The 19999-nt window shown below is 48.3% G+C and overlaps 1 protein-coding gene across 1 annotated transcript; it reads left to right on the top strand.

The window, feature by feature from the left end:
- The first annotated feature begins 253 nt into the window (after positions 1-253).
- LOC131478427 (vomeronasal type-2 receptor 116-like) lies at positions 254-14327 on the top strand. The gene is made up of 7 exons (XM_058657683.1): positions 254-268; positions 3092-3255; positions 7892-8177; positions 8546-9355; positions 10060-10287; positions 10622-10745; positions 13375-14327. The coding sequence occupies exons 1-7, from the start codon at positions 254-256 to the stop codon at positions 14325-14327; spliced, it is 2580 nt and encodes an 859-aa protein (XP_058513666.1).
- The last annotated feature ends 5672 nt before the right edge of the window (positions 14328-19999 follow it).

The raw sequence follows: 19999 nt of genomic DNA, 5'->3' as shown, positions 1-19999 counted from the left end.
CTCTCTGGCCAAGCATGGCTGGGAATGAGCAGTGCCTCCCTGTGCCTCCGTTCTCATTAGTTGCTTGTAGCCGATCATATCCCCTTCCTCAGTGAATAGGTTTGAATTTTAGACTCCGTTCCTGAGAAACAAGTTTACTCCTTTGCTGTTACGGTGATTGTAACTCATTTCCTTGTTGCCTATCTCTAGAAGGGCTTTCCGTGGTTGCCTAGGTAACCTGCCTGGTACATATATATATATATATATACACGCCATGGAGTTCAATAAAGTATGCATTGTTCCACTCCCCTTACACTTCCTGTTTCCCTGTCTTTCTTGGCATGGTCATCACACCTCGGGTCCTGGTCTCCTTAGAGGATCACCCACATTTTCCCATTGTCCTGCTATTTCTCCGTTACCCTTCATATTAAAATGATCTTTTTAGAAACATTTTTGTTTTGCTGAATGCATGGCTTGTCCTACACAGTTATCTTACACACGTATCAAATATTGTCCATAAGTTTCTCAGCAAAATATTCTTATCATAGATTTGCTATGGTCTCGTCGCAAAACCAAGTTAGCCTTATGTACGTAGACCTGAGAGCATGCACTCTTCAATCGGCTCATTGTATGTAATGATTTTGGCTTTGTGTGTGTGTGTGTGTGTTTTTTTTTTTTTTTTTTTTTTTGCTCTACACTACCCTTAAAAAACCTATTTTACATCTTCAGGTGAGATTGATAGAACCAACATTTGATCATTTTAACCTGAAGAAATCAAGTCATTGGCAACACACCACGCGTTGCAAAACCATCGACTATTCGTGGTTGTGAATGACTCCCTTGTCCCTTAGGCTCTCACTGTCCATTTCTGTGCTCTTCAGTCACACAGCCACCAATCTGCTTTCCATTTCTGTTTCTACAATGTTCACCGTGCTGAATATTTCCTGTCAGCCACACCCAGTGCTCTGTGACCCGTGAGGTTGGCCCTCTTTCATTTAGCATCTTCCTTTCTGGTGTCATCCACACGTTACCAAGCATCCCTCACACGTTTCATGACGAAATAGCCACCTGGCTACATGGGCCCGTTATTGTTCCTGTACAGATAGGCAGAGTGTTTGTAAATTTTTTTATGTAGGCGGCTGTTAACACTGGTGTTATATATTGGTTTGAATAGGTTTCATCAGTTCCCTTGGATATACTCCTGGAAGTGGAATGGTTAGGTCATTATATGTCTACTTCCTTAAGGAGGATCCAAGTGTTTGGAACTATATTCAACGTGTCTCCATCCTCAATGCCTGTGGGCTCTGCATTTCCCTGCATGACCCCAGCCACCTGTGAAACTCTTGCTCTCCGTTTGTAAATGTCATGGTGTCTTCCCTGGTGTATGTGAGGTGCCACCTCCATGTGGCTTTGATGGGTACATCTATTGTTACTAATGACTATTGCGCTTTATGCTGCTTTTTGGACCACAGGTTTCTCTCTGCAGAAACATTCAGCTTCTAGTCCCATTGTCGGTGGTTTTCTTTCTGTTGTTGGTGTTGTTGCTCCTTCTTCTAAGCGTATTTTGATGCCAGGCGATCTTTGGGATGCTCTGATGCCGTTCATACACAAGGTGTTAGACCTCGCCACATTTTCTGAAACGTTTCTTTCTTCAGCTTATCACAATAAATAAATGAAGGGGAAATAAAATTGATAGCAATGTATGAAGCTAAAAGAGATTTCAGGTGATATAATTGTTCAAGTAAACCTCAAGTAAACGGATGAATCTTCAATTAAATCGGTAATGTTGGGAGACTATATTTGTGCATTGTAAAGCCCTGTTTACATTGTGATCATAGTCATGAGCCTTTGTGTAAGATTCATGTATTTATGTGAATGTCAGAGTTACAGAGATAGGGAGAGATACAGAGAGAGCTTTGACCCACAGCTTCATTCCCACAAATAGCTGCAAGAGCTGGAGCTGGGCTGACCTGAAGCCAGGAGCAAGGAGCTCTTTCCAGGTCTCCCATGTGGGGGCAGGTGCCCAAGCACTTGGTCCATCCTCGGCTGCTTTCCAGGCACATGAGTGTCTTTGTACAGCCTATGATCTCTACTGCCAGATGAGTGGTAACAAACACTTGCCTTCCAGTTTGTTCTGGAACATCTTCTTTTTGCCTTCCTTGGATGATTTAATGGGGATGCTCCACAGGGGCATGGGGCCAGTGTTTTAAGGTAGAAAAAGTTGGACTTTTCCTAAAAAGATTCAATCGTTTTTATTGGAAAGTTGGATTTAATAAGATGCACAGAAGTTTTTTCCTTAAAAATATGAGCCTTTCTATTCTAGGATTTGGATTTTTAAAAAGCATGGGCCAGCACTCTAGAATTCTCTCCGATGCCTTCATGTCTCCAAATCACTTTGACGTTTCTGTTCCTTTTGGTTTCTTGAGGAGGGAATCAGCACCAGGAGGATCTGTTTGTTTTGATCTCTTCTCTACGCAAATCCCCTTTCCAGTAATAATAAACAGGTCTTTAAACAAGTGATGTATGGCTCCACAGTAATTGGGAAAGGGATGTTCTTGTGGATATTTCCTCACCCAGCATTGGCGTGAGATCAGAGCAGACAGCAGGGCAAGCTGTACAGCTGCTTCCTCTTCTTCTGGACTTTGGGGGTTTTCAAGCTAGAATGTTCCTGCATGATGTCATCCAACGGCTTTCATGACCACTTGGATCATCAAAGTGGTTCCCTGACAATCTCTCTGGCCCACATCTCATGGGCACTCCTCCCTGGAGTATTGCTGTTCCTGGAGTTGGATGCCATGACAGCACCTGGGGCTGACGAGGATGCTGAGCAAACATATTTTCCATCTTGTGTTTTTCACCTGGACGGGATCCCACACCAGCAGGGCCCCAGGGTCAGGAGGGCTCCCCATTCCTCTAGGGAACCTGAAAGGATTCAGCTGCAGCTGCAGGAGTGTTAAAGTGGCCCCTCCAGTCCGTAGGCAGCGCGTACGCACACACACACACCATGCATGCGTGCACCTGCCTGACCATACCTGTTCCCTGCCACTGCCTCCTAGGATCTTACACAAAATCCCTGATGCTTTCTCTGACATTTCTCCTTCTGACCCTGCAGCTGCCCTGCCTTGTCTGCCAGCCTCATGGCCTCAACTGCTTCCACCTTGAGAACCACGGCAATTCTAAAGATGGAGACGTGCTGCTCACTGCCTTCTTCCCCATCTATCTATACACCATCAAAATGGACACCTACCATCCAGGAGGGCAGCCCACGTTCACAAGGTAGGCGCCCTTTGCTTGAATCCTTTTCTTCTCAGAGGTCCCAGTGGTTGCCTGTCGGGTCCCTGCAGTGGCAAGGTGAATGTAAGTGGCAAGAAGTCTGTGTCCCTGCACGAGCTATCCCCAGCCTCCTGCCCTGAGCCGTGGGGGCCTCGGTTGGAGTCTGATGAACATAGTGCCTCTTGGTCCGTGTCTCCGAGGAGTTGGGGAAGAAGTTCTCCATGGTTCGGGAGAACAGCACAGCTGGCTCTGCTTGCTGTCCTCCGCAATTCATGGTCTTCAGCCCTGGGCTCTCCAAGCCTTGCACTGGCATGCTCTTTTTTTTTTTTTTTTAAAGATTTATTTTATTTTTATTACAAAGTCAGATATACTGAGAGGAGGAGAGATAGAGAGGAAGTGGAGCTGCCGGGATTAGAACCAGCGGCCATATGGGATCAAGGCAAAGACCTTAGCCACTAGGCCACGCTGGCATGCTCTTAGTCACCCAGCTCCTCCACATGGGCTGCCCCACTATGCTGCTCAGCAGGACACACTGGCATCTCCCTTCAAACACCTTGTTTCTTCAGAAACATCCATGCACCCAAAGCCACACACACACATACACGGCAAGAAAGAAAGTATTTCCCCCGGTGTTAGATGAATGTGTTTTTATTGATGTAAATGCCTCAGCATTTTAATTGGCAGTGGTGGCCCATGTGGGCACTGAGTGTCTGAATTCAGTGTGTGGCCCTCATCATACTTTCTAGAAAGAAATATATAAGGACACTTCAAAAGGGAGATTGTTTAGTCGGCTCCCCTCTTAAGCACACTTTGCTTCCATAGCAAATGATTGTTGCTCTATCTTCATGCATTTCCCATTAGGATAATCTCAGACTCACATCTTTTAGGGTTAGTAGTACCACTTCCTACTCTCAAGGACTTTGGCCCATTGCTGCGTTTCTTGTCCGCGTCTAAATCAATGTTGCAGCATGTAGGGCACTTTGAGCACAGGGTGGTCCCTTTGGAGAGTCCCACACTTCATCGCCATGGTTCTTGTGTCTCTGTGATGGTTTTGTGCATCTGAGGGAATCACTCATTGGTGACTCCACAGGACACTTTGTTCTGGGAAAAGTGTCTCTGTGGATTGGGGGAGTCCCTGTGTGTTCCCATGCTGACCAGCATCAAGGGCTGTCTGCCCGTGCGGTGGCTGGGAACAGGAGTCCAGCAGAGCTCTTGGGGGTGTCAGGTACAGAAGGTGAAGATGCTAACATTGGCTGGTGTTCTCACGGCCTCTGCCCTTCTCTTTGCTCAGGGAAACAGTGTGTTCAGTGTTATAAGTGAACGCAGAACCACAGAGAACCCAACCCACTCACGGGCACCAAGTCAGATAGGCAAGGGTCCAGACTCCTGGCCACATCCCTTCACAGCACCACAGCCTGGGCAGAAGTTCCCCAGGAGGAGTGTTTCCACAGTCTCAGGGAACAAGTGATGCAGTTCCAGCCTCAGGAGCCTCACCATCCCTACAGAGGTCAGGTGTATAACCTCCTTGCCAGCCGAGGCCTGAGCTGTATAGAGTTGAGGAAGGAATGCTGGGGGTCTGCCTTTATGTATTGTAGTGGATGTCCAGCACTGCCACCCATCCTGGAAACTCGTCCCAAGGCTGTGTGCACTCAATGTGGACAGCAGAATTCTCCCTGATACAGGATGACCTGCGATAATGGGCCACTGGAACTCCTCTCGTCTCGTTCTGGGAAGAAGGCAGGTCGCTGGTGGCCAACAGTCACGGCCAGTGCTACCCAGTGTTGATGGTCTTACCCAGTGCCTATGGCAGCCCAGCGTCTGTTGTGTGAGATCTGCACTGAGGCCTCCCTAGGTTTTATGGCATCTTCCTGTAGCAAAAGTAAGTGAGAGGTCTCCATTTCCAGCCCTGTGGGAGCTCTCAATTTTCTGCTTTTTATTTGGACTGTTGCCATATTTATTAAAAACTCATAGGCATTTAGTTTCAAGGTGAAAGTCTATTCCCCTTTAGTGTGCAAGAAGTAGACCCAGGGCCAATACACACAGCAACAGACTTAGGACAAAGCAAAACAGAACAAGCTCCCACAACCTACGGCACAGAAGCAGCCTTGAGCGAGCGATTTTCTCTGAGTTGCCTGTCCCCAGATGTGTTAGTCCCAATTAGTCCCAAGGTGCTATAGGGGAACCCAGCGTTGGAGTGGGACCACAGTATGTTCAGGCAATGCAAATCCACCTTCACCCTCTGCCTAATGTGTCTGCTGTTCTGCACATGGGCACTGCACGCTGAGGGGGGATTTGTTCTGATATTCTACTGTGCCAAGTGCACTGGTGGCGGGACGCAAGGGCTCTTTCCTATTGGGAAGCCTGCTAGGTTACTGCCTACAAAGCAGTTTGCAGAGCCCACTCAACCACCACTGGGCATTTGCAGAGCCCCCTTGCCCAGCCATTATGAGACCCTCCCTTCTGTCATCAGCATCAGGGGCCTCTGCCCAGCAAGGGAAGGTAAGATTTCCCATGAGACAATAGAAACAGCGATAATTTTGGCTGGTGCGAGACTGTGCCGTGACCCTGACATTGCTTCTTCTGGTATGTTCTAGAGACAGGGAGGCTGAGGAACAGGGGCCTTCCCTAGGTCCCAAATGTGTGTGGGCAGGCAGGTGTCTAGCAAGCTGGCTCCGTGAGCACAGTTAGGTCCATGTGCAGAGCACGTATGTACAGCCTGCTCTATGCTCTGATGCCATTGCGCAGCAGTATGAAGACGTGTGGAGATGCTGCTTGCTTCCGGATACAGGCGGACTGGTTCTGTCATCATTGTTGCCGTTAAAACCTTTAGATACAAAGTGATGTGAGCTGTGTCAACTGCACTATCCCAGTATGTTAGCCATTTGGTTCTATCAATTTGATCATCGGCAGCTAACTTCATTTCCATCGCTGGGCCAGCCGCACCGTGAAGGAAGTTTGTGGCAGTTGTCCTGGACAGCACAGAGACCCAAAAGCTCTGCAGTGCTGTGTCCATGCTGCTGAGAGTCCTGCTCGCTGCTGTGTCTGATAACTTCCCTAGATGACCACTGGGTGGCGCTCCAGTCACCACCAGTTGCTTTTTTACCAAGTTCCTTAGAAGTCACAATTGTACAAACCTGCGGAACTGAGAAAGGCAGTATTCATTCAGTCCTTACCATTGGATGGACATGTGTTTGATTTTCTCTCTGTTTTGCCAGCACAGTTTGTCCGGTGGCTGCCTGATCATCTTTGTCTTGTGTTAAACTTTCATCTGTGGCCTTATGGTAGCTTCTCGTTTGCCGGGTTTGTCCAGGGTATATGGACATAAGATCCTCAGGTCATGGCAGAGTTCTGTTTCTATACATTTCTTTCCTACCTTGTTTCCCAAAACTTTGCTTTCACAGTTCATTGTGGAAGATGGAGGTATTAGGGGGGCCAGCTTGAGCTCTCTGCTTTCAGGTGCTGTGGCTCTGCGTTGAGCCAAAGGGTCAGGACTTCCACATGGAGGGGAAGGGCATCCATACACAAGCTTACTCCTTTTCCTTTTTTTCTCAGAGTTCTCACTTTTTTTCTTTGAAAGGCAAAGTTAATAAGGAGAAGATAGAGAGAGAGAGAGAGAATCTTACATCTGCAGGATTGAAGAGTCACTCCCCAAATGGCCATAATGCCCTGAGCTAAGCTCACCCCAAGCTGAAAGCTGTAACCTTTTTCTGCGTTTCACATATGGGTACAGAACGCCAAGAATAAGAGCCATCCTCTGCTGCTTTCCAGGGCGTAAGCAGGGAGCAGGATTAGAAATGTAGCAGCCAGGACACAAACCAGCATCCATATAGGATTCCTACATGGCACACACAGGTTTACCCTAATACACGGTGGTGCCAGCCCCATGCATGCCCAGGTTTAAGCCATGTGATCCAGTGTGAAGTCTCCTGCCCCTGCGAGGAAGCAGTTTGGTCTCTAAATCAGTGCACCCCTACACAAACTGTCCCCGATGTGATTGGCCTCTCTAGGCTTTCACCTCCCTTCACCAGAGGAATCCTTGGCAGGGGGGAATGTCCAAGCCTGTCCTGTAATTGGCATTAGATATCAAACCTGAGAACATTGGAAGGCAGCTCATTCCGAATAGGAACAGAGATGATCAGATGAGTATTCTGAGAGAAGATCATGCTATTTGAACTCACAGGGCCATACCATCACACACTAGACAGCACGGTCAGGCCACAGCGCTTTGCAGAACTGTGAGGGGTGCAAGGACTGAACAGAGGCACACCGCAGCACGGCTGTGTCCCACACAGCTCAGTCCTCACGCTGTGCATTCATCTTGAGGGGTGCAGCCAGTACCCTTCCACCCGCACTGTCTTGTGGAGAGTAAGCCCACTCCTGGGAGACCCACAAGAATGAGCTCCAGCCAGTCCAACCACTTCACATGACATCAGCTCATCTCCCACAGAGAGTAGTAGTGTGAGCAACATGGCTGGGATAGCCCCGGAGTTCCAAAGTCATGGGAGTGTGCCCTTGATGGCAATCATGGTGGGTGTGTTCTACCTAAAGGTCCAGGAGTGGCCACGAAGATGTCTAGGTAAGTGTCAGATGGCCATGAGGGTGGAATCTTCCCCTAAGGATCCCTCTTCCCTACATGCAGGATTCAGTTCAAGAACTTCCAGTACTTGCTGGCTCTGGTGTTTGCTGTCGAGGAAATCAACAGGAACCCCCACCTTCTGCCCAACCTCACGCTAGGATTTGATTTCTACAATGGCATACACAGCAACAGGTGGACACTGGAGAATGCCTTCGCGTGGCTGACAGGGCTGGACAGAGGAATTCCTAACTATACATGCAAGAGAGGGGGCAAGGCTGTGGCGGTCATATCAGAGACAAGCATTTCTGTCCAGATGGGGACGCTGCTGGAACTGTACAGAATCCCACAGGTAAGGGTGCTTGGGAAGGGGAGAGAATAAACTCCGCATTTCCTTGGGATGCTTTTCCCAGACCCACAGGGTGTCATGAGATGAGGTACATACCCTGGGCACAGTGGGTGCTCTGAGCAGGAGTGTGCAGGGTGCCCAGGATCCTCTCAGGCAGCACAGAACCCAACTGAGAAGGAGCTAGGGGGCTTCTCTGGACATATGCTTCTGATAGCTGATAACCCAGAACGGTCTCAATCAGAGAGAGAGAGGATGGTAACTGAAATATTCTCATCTTTCAGCCCAACCCAGCCACCATAACACCTGCTGTATCAATGCGATGTCTTCCAGCAGTGCCGTCACTCACGTGTTGTGCGATTTCCCCTCCCCAGCTCACATTCGGCCCTCTGGACCCTCTTCTGAGCGACAGCAGCCAGTTTCCCTCCGTCTATCAGATGGCCTCGAAGGACACTTCTCTGGCCCTCGCCATGGTCTCCCTGATGCTGCACTTTGGCTGGACGTGGGTGGGGCTGGTTGTCTCGGACAAGCAGGAGGGTGTGGCATTTCTGTCCGATCTGAGAGCAGAGATGCAGGAGCATGGCCTCTGCCTGGCCTTTGTGGAGGTGATTGCCGTGTTTCAGATCCAGCCTTCCGCAGAAGGTAGGCACAGAATGCCCACCCGCATCAGCAGCTCATCCGCCAGTGTGGTCATTCTCTTTGGCGACACAGGCTCTCTCACGTATGAGAGCTTTCAGACATGGCAGTCGCTGATAACATGGAAGGTCTGGGTCACCACCTCCCGCCTGGACTTTTCCAGCAGCGAGCAACATTTCCTGTTGCATTCCTTCCACGGCGCCCTCATCTTCTCTAACCACCGCCGCGAGATTCCGGGATTCCAACACTTTTTGCAAACAGCAACGCCTGCCAAGTACCCAGAGGATGTTTACCTTGCCCTGTTCTGGTCTCTGGCCTTTCACTGCCCCATTTCCAATGCTGACTGCAGGACGCTGCAGGGCTGTCCCCCAAATGCTTCCCTGGATTGGCTGCCCTGGGAGGAATTTGACATGACGATGAGTGATGGGAGTTACCACATCTACAACACGGTACATGCCATAGCACATTCCCTGCACAAGATGCATCAGCGTGATTCGGAAGTGCAGCCAAGGAGGCCTGGGGGGAAGACAGTGACATCCCGCTGGCAGGTAGGTCAGGTTCCTGCAGCGGATGCATTTCCCAGGAGGGTCCTGCTTGTGGAGACTCCCTTCACAGAGGCCCCTTGCTCCCATACATGAGTAATCCTGCAGGCATGCAGTGTTTGGGAGATACAGGGACAGATTGACAGAGGTTTCTATCTCCAGATACTTGCCGTTGACCAGGTAGAAGGCTTTGTGTCAGGACCAGGGCTGTTGTCCCAAAGAGCTCAGCTTCCAGCCCACTCAGTGTTGATGTAACAGGTACCCAGACTTCAGAACAAAGTGTTCACATTCAGCTTTCAGGGATTGAGCCCTCTTCACCTCCAAGGGAGCTGAGGACCCCAGTGCCCAGTGGGCATGAAAGCTCTCTCATCAGCTTCCCACGTGGGGATGTGGGTCTCTTCATTCTCCTGACAATTGCCACATGCAGGTAACATTGTGCAAATAGGCCAAGAGAGAGATAACTTAGACTTCAGGGAAGAGATGTGTCAAAACCTTCCCATCTGCTGGTGTTTGATGGATCCTGTCTTGGGTTGTTTCTCCTTTTGATTGCCTGGAGGCTGACACGATTAGATAAAGTTCTCTATTGTGGTCCTTGCTAGAGTTCAGTTCCGTGGGGAGGCCATGGCCACAGACAGAGGCTTTGTCCTGGGTGAGTCCCGTAGCTTCACACGTGGCCCTTTCTGATAAGACGATGCATTTTTGTTCAGGAGCTTCACTACTTTCTCAAGAGCCTCCAATTTACCAATCCTGCTGGCGATCCTGTGAACTTGGACCAGAAAAGAAAGCCTGCTGCAGCCTATGACATTTTCAACTTCTGGAATTTTCCTGAAGGACTTGGCCATAAGGTGAAAGTGGGACATTTCTCCCCCTACAATCCACCAGGCCAACAACTGTCTGTATCTGAGGAGTTGATAGAGTGGGCCACGGGGATCACACAGGTGAGTTCATCACCATCTTCCATCACAGTTGGAATGTGACTGTGCCCCATGGCCCCCCCCAAAAAAACGTCCTCAGGGCTCTCAAACCACTCCCTGTCACTTGTGTATTCTATCCTGTTCTTGTGCTTGCTCGGATGGAAAGTAAACACAAATGCTCCCCTGTTTGTTTTCAATCTATTTCCCAGCGTACACACCACAGGGCACGCACTCAGTGTATGAGAAATCAGATATCCACAATTGAACTATGCAGGTTTCCCAAACTCTAAAGCACTCACACAGGATTGTCTCTCTGACCAGCCCTGCCCATGATCAACAGACGCTTCCCTTTCCCCAGACCCCACACTCAGTGTGCAGCGCCAGCTGTGGCCCTGGGTTCAGGAAGACTGCCCGCGAAGGGGAGCCTGTGTGCTGCTTTGATTGTATCCCTTGTCCAGACAACAAGATTGCCAACGAGACCGGTAAGCACGAGACCACCTCACGAAGAGAGTCCGCGTCTGTCTTTGCCACTCTTCCGTTTCCACACAGCAACGCCAACAAGTAGGACAGGGCTTTAGAGAGAAGTCTTCTTACTTTCAATAGGAATTACTTTTCCTCATCAGGAATCATCCCCCTAATCGAGGAGCTCTCCCTGCTGCCCTGGGCCTCCTGTGTTTTCAAGAACAGGCAGGAGACATTGAGTGACACGGGGAGGCTGACGCAGGTGACATCAGGGTGAGACGTGATGTAAACCATGAACAGAACCTCACGTAGGGAGGGAGACAGAAAGACCATCTAAGCACACCTAGTAGATTAGATCGGTGGTAGCACTCTCAACAAAGACCTCAGAGATGGGATGTGAATGTGAAGGAAAGCAAAGAAAATCTAACATCATGATGTGGCAGTTTGATTCTTTTACAAATCAAGCAAAATTAGGAACCACTGTGAAGTTTCGTCAGGATAAAGAATAAGATTACTGACTCTGTGTGTGTGTGTGTGTGTGTGTGTGTGTGTGTGTGTGAGTGTGCATCTTACATGTTCATTTCTGTGTGTATGGATGTCCTTGGGGTCCATTCATGTGGACCAACACTGCAGGGATTTCTGTAAAGATACCAAAAATATTAATATTGTGTCATGTTGATAGCTTCTCACAACATGTTATAAAACACAGATGAAATCCAACCATTCCTGTGGGGAAAATTATGACATACATCAAGAAAGCATTTAAAATGTAGGTACCCTCACAGTTCCTAAAAAAACCCATTTGTGATACTTCTGCTGTGGTCAGCAGTTTGCGGGTGACTTTTAATTTTCATTAGAGAGTGAATGCTCGTTCTCTCAATTCCAATAGGGAAGGGGAAAAATATATTTGTTCATTGAGAAGCATTTGTCTAGAATAATCGAATCACAATAGGTCACTTCAACAAAATGGTGCTTGTAAGACACTGTTCCGGAAAATAAATGCACACATCTCCAAAATAAACAACAAAACTTCCTTGAGCTATGTTTCCTAAGAATGTTGCTTTGTGCCCAAATCAGTACACATCCCCAAATTCAGCATGTTGGTCCCTGACTTAATTGTGCGAATAGCACACATGCAGGGAAAAGGATTTGATCAAGTCAACACTAATCTGGGATTGATGAAAAAACAGTTACAGAAACTTCTCATGAATTTCACAAGAGAAGGGACAGTTTCATAAAATAAAGAAGGTCATTTGCAGAATGCCACTTAAGTCTGTGCCTGGAGCTAGAAGCAAAATGGTGTAAGAAAGGCACTTCTTGCCACTGTGAATTGCAATCACACAGAAGGCTGCCCTTGAACAAAATAGCCCAAAAAAGAAGAATGGCTATTCTTTGGAAAGAAAGGAAGCTGCTAAAGTAAGTATTCTGTGAAATGATATTCAGATGGTGTTGTTCAGGCAAATCCGTATATTAGTAATTGTGTTCAGTAGCACCGGAATCTAAGATTAAAGGATAAAAAGTTCATTTCAACCTACCAGTTCTGAGGCATTGGAAAGCTAAGCTTCGAAGGGGGACATGTCTAGCCCTGGAAGTATGGAATGTCCCCAAAATCAAATTGGTTCCATGTTGAAAGATTTGTAAACTTGGTAAGGTGATGTAGCTTTACACAGACAGGAGGATGGAGACTTAGATCCAGGGAGTGACAACGCATATCCAAGGCTGAGAACACACAAAGATGGAAACACGGCAATAGGCTGCCAGGTGACTGACATGGGCACTGTGTTTACAGGAGACATTCTAGGGTGTTCTGTGAGGGAGGGATTTTCATGGGGGTGAGCCTGACATGCTTAGGTTTGTCTAGAAGTTGACCAATTTCTTAACTCCTGGTGGTTTCCCATTAGTGCTGGCCCCTAGAATGTCAACACAGGTCATCACTTTACAAGATGCTCCATTTGAAATAGTTCTGTATTTACAGAAAGCAAACACCCTTCACACTATCAGGAAGTAGACCTGGGTGCTGATTGTTCCCGACTAGTCACATTCAATAGTCATCCTACATCTGTATTGCTCTCCCCGACCCAAAGCTCTTACAAAAGCTGGTCTGGTGCTTTCTGTGCACTGAGGTGGACAATCAGAAGCTGAACCCCGGCTCTCCAGCAGCCCATGGTATTAGCTTGCCTGCCCTGGTTGGCTAGGCTATGAGAGCAGAGAGGGTAATGAAGCATTAAAATAAGGCTGGAGGGTGCAGCATGCTCATGTCTCATGGGAGGTGCAGCAAGAATGTACCATGTGTAAGAATGTGACGCGTGCAGGCATCAGATACTTGCTTCCCAAACCGAAGAAGCCATGAGCAATTAATTTACAGGATTAGAAACCAACAAGTGTAATGAACTTTTATTTAAACAAGTATGAACAGACAGACAGTAACCTCCACGTCATTACTAAAATAAAAACTGTTTGCATCAGCATGCAGGTTGCCTAAGGGTGGAAGGAATAGCTTTTGGCCTAACCATGAATCGAGTGGGCATTGATTATCACTCATTCCTTATTCTTCAATGGAATGCCCAAGCTCCAACAATTAGGGACAATTGACCAGAATAGGCTCAAGGAAGGGGCTGTGGGATAATAGTGTTACAACTTTTTCACCAGATATGGACCAATGTGTGGCATGTCCTGATAACCAGCATGCCAATGCAGAGCATGACCAATGCCTGGACAAGAAAGTGACCTTCCTGGCTTTCAACGATCCCCTGGGAATGGCCCTGGCCTGCATGGCTCTGTCCCTCTCCGTCCTCACAGCTGCTACCCTTGGAGTCTTTGTGAGGCACCAAGACACACCCATCGTCAAGGCCAATAACCACACCCTCAGCTACATGCTGCTCATCTCACTCCTCCTCTGCTTCCTCTGCTCCTTCCTCTTCATTGGCCGTCCCAACACAGCCACCTGCCTCCTAAGACAAATCACATTTGCCCTGGTGTTCACACTGGCTGTTTCTGCCGTGCTGGCCAAAACCATCACTGTGGTTCTGGCCTTCAAGGCCATGAAACCTGGAAGGACCATGAGGCGATTGCTGGTGTCAGGAGCCCCAAACGCTGTCATTCCCATCTGCTTCCTCATCCAACTGACTCTCTGTGGCATCTGGCTGGCAACATCTCCTCCCTTTGTGGACACAGATGCACACTCTGAGCATGGACACATCATCCTCTTGTGCAACGAGGGCTCCATCACTGCCTTCTACTGTGTGCTGGGCTTCCTGGGCTCGTTGGCCCTGGGCACCTTCACTGTGGCTTTCCTTGCCAGGAAGCTGCCTGACACATTCAATGAAGCCAAGTTCCTGACGTTCAGCATGCTGGTGTTCTGCAGTGTGTGGGTGACCTTCCTGCCTGTGTACCAGAGCAGCAAGGGGAAGGTCATGGTGGCCGTGGAGGTCTTCTCCATCTTGGCCTCTGGTGTGGGTCTGCTGGGCTGCATCTTTGTCCCCAAATGCTACATCATTCTCCTGAAGCCTGAAAGGAATTCTTTGCAAGTTTTAAAGGCCACAAGAGATTCTCAGAGAAACAGGCCAACTGTCATGTTGTCTAGCAATCCTTTGTCGCCCTGATAGGACTTCCACTCTTTGATATTCCCTGAGCCCATCATGCCCCTGACAGTCACCTGCTCTGAAGAGGCAGCCACTGGAGCAGTGATTTTCAGCCCATCTGGAAGCCCAGATACGGGAGCAGTCCTGCACTGGAAGCTGTGCGCATACAAATGCATCCAACTCATTTCTACATTTTCCCTAACGCTGCCTACATTTGAAGCTCCCAAGGATTATTCGCATGCTTCAGTTGGCTTTCCCTCAACTCTGATGAAGTTTGTCATTTCATTCCTGACATGCATTACTTGGGATGTTTGCTTATTACCAGCCTGAACAAGTCCAGGAAAATATTTTCTGGAGCATACTTTATTGTACCCTAACCACGTATCAAATCATTGTGCAACTCTTTGGCAATCCTTTTTTAAAAATCACAGATGCAAGCTTTGTATGCACACACAGAGAATTCTATCTAACATCATATCACATCTGGCAGCTTACTGCCTTTCCCATCGTGGCATCCAGTTTTCTTTCTTCTATTACATCCTGGAGAGAATGTTTTCTTTCTCACCCACATCAAAGTCCACTAATAAATACTAGCCATTTTCTAGATGAAGTAACAGGGAGCCAAAACCTCACCACAGCAGGCAAGCCTGGCCCTGGACGCTTGCATGCCAGAAACCAGTGTGATGCCTTATCTTCTTGCCTGTTATTTTCCAACCGAGCTTCATGCTAACAGTCACAGGTGATGGCTCATGACCTTGGGTCTCTGCGCCCTCCAGATGGGAGGTCCAGATGGGGCTCCAGAATCCTGGCTTCAATCAAGAAATGTGCGGACTCTTCAGGGCATTTTTCATGTGAACCTCCTAGAATCTATTAGAATTTCAAAGTTCTCTCTTGCTCTCTCAAAGAGAAATCAATTCCTGGACATCTCTGACTTTCCCACGGCACACAGGACTTTCAAGAGACAGTACAATCATCGGCTCTATCTGTCTTGGGGAACGTTTATCACCCTGCTACCCCACCCAGGACCCAGGAAGCAGTCAGGCGGACATGTAGGCCACAGCACCAGCATCTCCTTGTTCAGATGCATTTACCTGTCACATGGACTCACAGATGCAAACCTGGATCTCACGCTCAGCACTCTTGACACGTTCACTCACAGAGAAGCCCCCAGTCACTTTCCAGTTTTCCGCTCAGCTGCTACACCACGTTGTATTCATCTAACTCCCCTCCACTCCATCTTAGGGCTGTCTTCCCTTTGCGTGCTTTACCAAGCATCCCTCACACCTCACACTTTTCATGAGAAAATAGCCACTTTGTTGCATCGACTCATTGAGTTTTGTTTCGCAACAAGTAGACAAGCAGTTTATTTGCAAATCTATTTCATATAGGCTGCTGTGAACACTGGTGTGTCAACAGTGGCTTCGATGGCTATTGTCAGTTCTCTTGGATATAGTCCTAAGTGTGGAATGATTAGGTCATAGGTGACTTATATGTCTATTTCGCGAAGGAGAATCTGATTGTTTTCAGCATTATGCATACTATGTCTTTCCACCCTCAGTCATGTGGACTCTGCGTTTCCCTGTGTGGCCCCAGTCGCTTGTGCAGCGTTGGCTTTCCATGTGTCCTATCACGGTGTCTGACCTAGTATATGTGAGGTGGAATTTCAATGTGGTTTGGATGGTTATGTCTGCTGTTACTGATGGTTAGTAGGTTTTATGATGATTTTTGGCCACACATCTATCTCTGCAGAAATATCCAGTTTCCATTGTCATTGATCTTCTCTGTATTGTTTGTTGTTGCTCCTTCTTCTAAGCGTATTTTGATGCCAGGCATTCACTGGGATGCTTTGTGGGCATGTCCCACTCTCTGAATTTTTGCTTCTTTTTCATGTCACTTTACACACAGGGTGTTTAGGTCTGATCCAGTCTGGTCTACATGTTTCTCCTTGACTTCATCATGCTTATCACAAGGATAAATGAAGTAGAAGTGTATTTAATAGCCTGGATGGAAAGAAAATATAAACTTAATGTGATGTAATTGTGCAGGAGTAAAACCCAGGTAATGCGTGAATCTGCAATGAATTCAGTCATGTGTGAAGACAATGTTGTGCGTTTTAAAGACCCTGCTTGCTCTCACACCACAGTCACAAGCTTTGGTTTAAGATTTATGTATTTATGGGAAATGTGCAAAGATTGTTTTTAATCTGTCACTTCTTGTTTTAATATTTGAATAAAAGAGGACATTTACCATTCAGGGCTGAACCAGCAGCAGGACCATCCATTTCTCTCTCCTTCTCTTTGTAAATCTGCTTACCAAGGGTCATACACAAACCTTAAACAAAAGTGATTTGTGCTTCCACACTAAGTGGGAAATGGATCTATGTGTGTGTATTTCCACACCCAGGGTTGGTGTGAGATCAGAGTGGACACCAGGAAAAAGTGTGTAGCTGCTTCCTCTTCTTCAGGACATTTTGTGTGTGTGTGTGTGTGTGAGGGATGGGGCAGTTCAAGTTAGGATGCTACTGCATGACCTCACCCAACCCCTTTCATAACCTCCTGGATAATCAAAATGGTTCCTTGACAAGGTGTCTGGTGCACATCTCAGGGGCACTCTGCCTGGGAGTTTGCTGTTCACGGAGTTGGACAACATGACGGCACCTGGGGCGGGTGAGGATGATGAGCAAACATGTTTTCCATCTTGTGTGTGTTTTTCACCTGCGTAGGATCCTGCCCCAGCATGGCCTCAGGGCCAGGAGGGCTCTTCATTCCTCCAGGGAGTCTGTAAGTATTCAACTGGAGGAGTATTAGACCGGCTCCTCCAGTCCACAGTCAGCACACACATATGTTATACATGTGCGCCTGCCTCACCATGCCTGTTTCCTGCCCCTGCTTCTTAGCATTTTGCACAAAATCCCAGATGCTTCTTCTGATGTTTCTCCTTCTCATCTTGCAGCTTCCCTGCCTTGAGTGTCAGGTGGATCTCTCCGAATGCTTTTCACGAGTGGACCATGGTGTTTCCAAGGATGGAGATGTGATGCTCGCTGCCTTCTTCCCCATCTGTTTATATTACATCTTAATGAATCAAATCAATACTAAAGAGATTGTCCTAATCAGAAGGTAGGCATCCTTTGGTTATATGTTTGATCTTGAAAGTCCTGCTGGTTACCTGTCATGCCCCTTGAAAGCTGTGAGGTGAATGTAGTCCACATCCCTGCGTGGGGTATCACTGACCTCTTGCCCCAAATCATGGGGACCTCAGTTGGGGTCTGATGGAAGCAGCACTCATGGTCCTTGTCTCTGAGGAGTGGAGAAGACATTCTGTATGCTTCAGGAGGAACAGTAGTGATGCTTGCATTTCCTGTCCTTTGAGCTCCACAGTCCTCAGCCTAGGGCTCTCCTGGTGCGACATTGGCACCCACATTGCTGTTAGTCACTCAGCTCCTCCCCAAGGGCTGTCTCAATTTCCTGTTCAGCACTGCACACTGGGGTAGCCTCTGTGGGTTTTCTTGGCCAGGGAATGACAGTTATTTGTTTGGGTGTTGGCTGGGAGCACGTGTGGATGGCAGGGATGTCATGGCTGGCTGGTGTGCTTGCAACATCCGTCCTCACTTAGCCCAGGAAAGCAGTGGGTTCATTGCCACAGGTGGACTCAGAGCCATGGAGACCCCAACCTACTCAGGGACACTGAGTCAGACAAGCATGGGCCTGTACCCCTGGCCATGCTCCTCACATTTTACTCACCAGAGCCTGGGCAGAAGTTCCCCAAGAGGAGAGTTCCCGGAGTCTGAGAGAACATCTGATTTGTTTCTGGCCCCAGGATGCTTGCAATCCTACAGAGGTCAGAGGTGCCTAGCTTCATGAAGGAGAGTGGGTGCCGAGCACTGCCACACCTCCTGAAATCCCATCCCCAGGCCATGTACACTCAGGGTGGACAGCAGAATGCCCCATTACACTGTCATCTCAGGCACCAGGACACGAAATCTCCTCTCATCTTGCTCTGGGGAGAAGGCGTCCCTGTTGGCTGGCAGTCAGGGACAGTAGTGTTCACTGCTTCTCCATCCTTACCCAGTGGCCAATGCAGCTTGGGGTCTGTCATGGGCGATCTGCACTCGGAACTCCCTGGGTCTATATGGCATTTTCCTGCAGCCAAGACAAGTGAGTTTTCTCTGTATCCAGCACTGTGGGATCTCTTGGGTTCCTGTTTTCTATTTGGGCTGTTGCTATACTCAATACAAACTTACAGGCATTTAGTTTCAAGGAGAAATGCCCAATTTTCCATTGTTGTGTGAGAAGTAGACCGAGGGCCAATACATACAATACATAGAGCTATACATTTATCATAAAGCCAAAGAAAACAATCTCCCAAAATGCCCTGTACAGAGTCACCCTCCAGAGAGCTATTCCCCACAAATTGCCTGTTTGCAGATGTGTTAGTCCCGATGAGGTCCCGGGTGCGGCAGGGAAAGCAGCATTGGAATGGAAGTGCAGTGTGTTCAACTTCACCCTCTGTCTCAGCGGATCTACTGTTTCTCCACATGTCAGGACTGGAAGCCAAAGTGGCATTTGCATTCTGACATGCTGTTGTGCGAAGTGAACAGGTGGGAGGACCCAAGGGCTCGTTCTTCCTGGGGAGCCTGTTGGGTTAGCACCTCTCACACATGCCTCTCACATGGCTTCATGCCTCCCTTGCTGCTTGCAGAGCCCACTGGCCTGGCTGGCTGGGCATTTTCAGAGCACCCTGCCCAGCCCTCCTAAACCCTTGCTTCTGTTGTAAGCATTCAGAGCTTCTGTCTAGCTGGGTATGGTGAGATTTCCCATGAGACAACAGAAGCAGCAGAAACTGCATCTGGTGCTGGACTGTGCTCTGACCCTGACATTGCTTCTTCCTGACCATTGCAGAGATGGGGAGGCTGAGGATGGGAGGCCTTGCATAGGTCTCAGCTGTGTGCAGGCAGGTGCTTAGGAAGTTGGCCGAGGGAGCAGTCTTGGGCCAGATGTACAAACCATGTGTGTACAACCTGCTCCATGGCCTGATGCTGTAGCACAGTGTGTCTGTGTGGAGCTACTGCTGACTGATTTCTGTTCTGAATGTTTCTAGACACAGGTGCATTGGTTCTGTTGTCACCATTGCTGTTGAACCGTTTTGATACAAAGTGATGTAAACTGTATTACTGCACTATCCTGGTATGTTACCCATTAGGCCCATTTGCTCATGGAAAACTAAGCTCATTTGTGTAGCTGTGTCAGCAACATTCTGTAGGAATTCCTAGCAGTTGTCCTTGATAGCACAGAGTGCCACATGCCTTCTTTGTGTGAAAGTCAGACAGAGCAAGAGACCAGAAAGCTCTCTCACCAGCCAGAAAGCTGGTTCACCTTCCACACTCCTGCAGATGTGGGGGCTGTGCCAGGGAAAAGCCATGAGCCAGGACACAAGTCAGCTCTCCCACGTGGGTGGCAGGGACACGGCCATTTGCACTGTCCTCTGCGTCCTCTTGGGCAGGTTCACTTTGGAACAGAATCTGAGCCTGGTCCTGGGTGCTGCTGAGCTGGATCCGAGCTTCCCAGAGGTATGCTCTCTGCCATGCCTCCTCCTCCCGCTTGAAGACTTTTGCAGGACCATGGACAGCACTGATCCAACTATTGTCTTCACCCATTATTCAGAAAGCTATAATTGTACATATATCCACAACCCCT

Source organism: Ochotona princeps, chromosome 33 (assembly GCF_030435755.1).
Source record: "Ochotona princeps isolate mOchPri1 chromosome 33, mOchPri1.hap1, whole genome shotgun sequence".
NCBI lineage: Eukaryota > Metazoa > Chordata > Mammalia > Lagomorpha > Ochotonidae > Ochotona > Ochotona princeps.
The sequence above is the reverse complement of the archived record's forward strand: the minus strand, read 5'-3'. Positions and strand labels throughout refer to the sequence as shown.

What these genes read in the sequence shown, in the direction of transcription:
- LOC131478427 (XM_058657683.1), top strand. An exon ending in CAGTGACATCCCGCTGGCAG is followed by an intron (nt 9,356 to 10,059) that starts GTAGGTCAGGTT and finishes TTTGTTCAGGAG; the next exon opens with CTTCACTACTTTCTCAAGAG. An exon ending in GGGCCACGGGGATCACACAG is followed by an intron (nt 10,288 to 10,621) that starts GTGAGTTCATCA and finishes CCCTTTCCCCAG; the next exon opens with ACCCCACACTCAGTGTGCAG.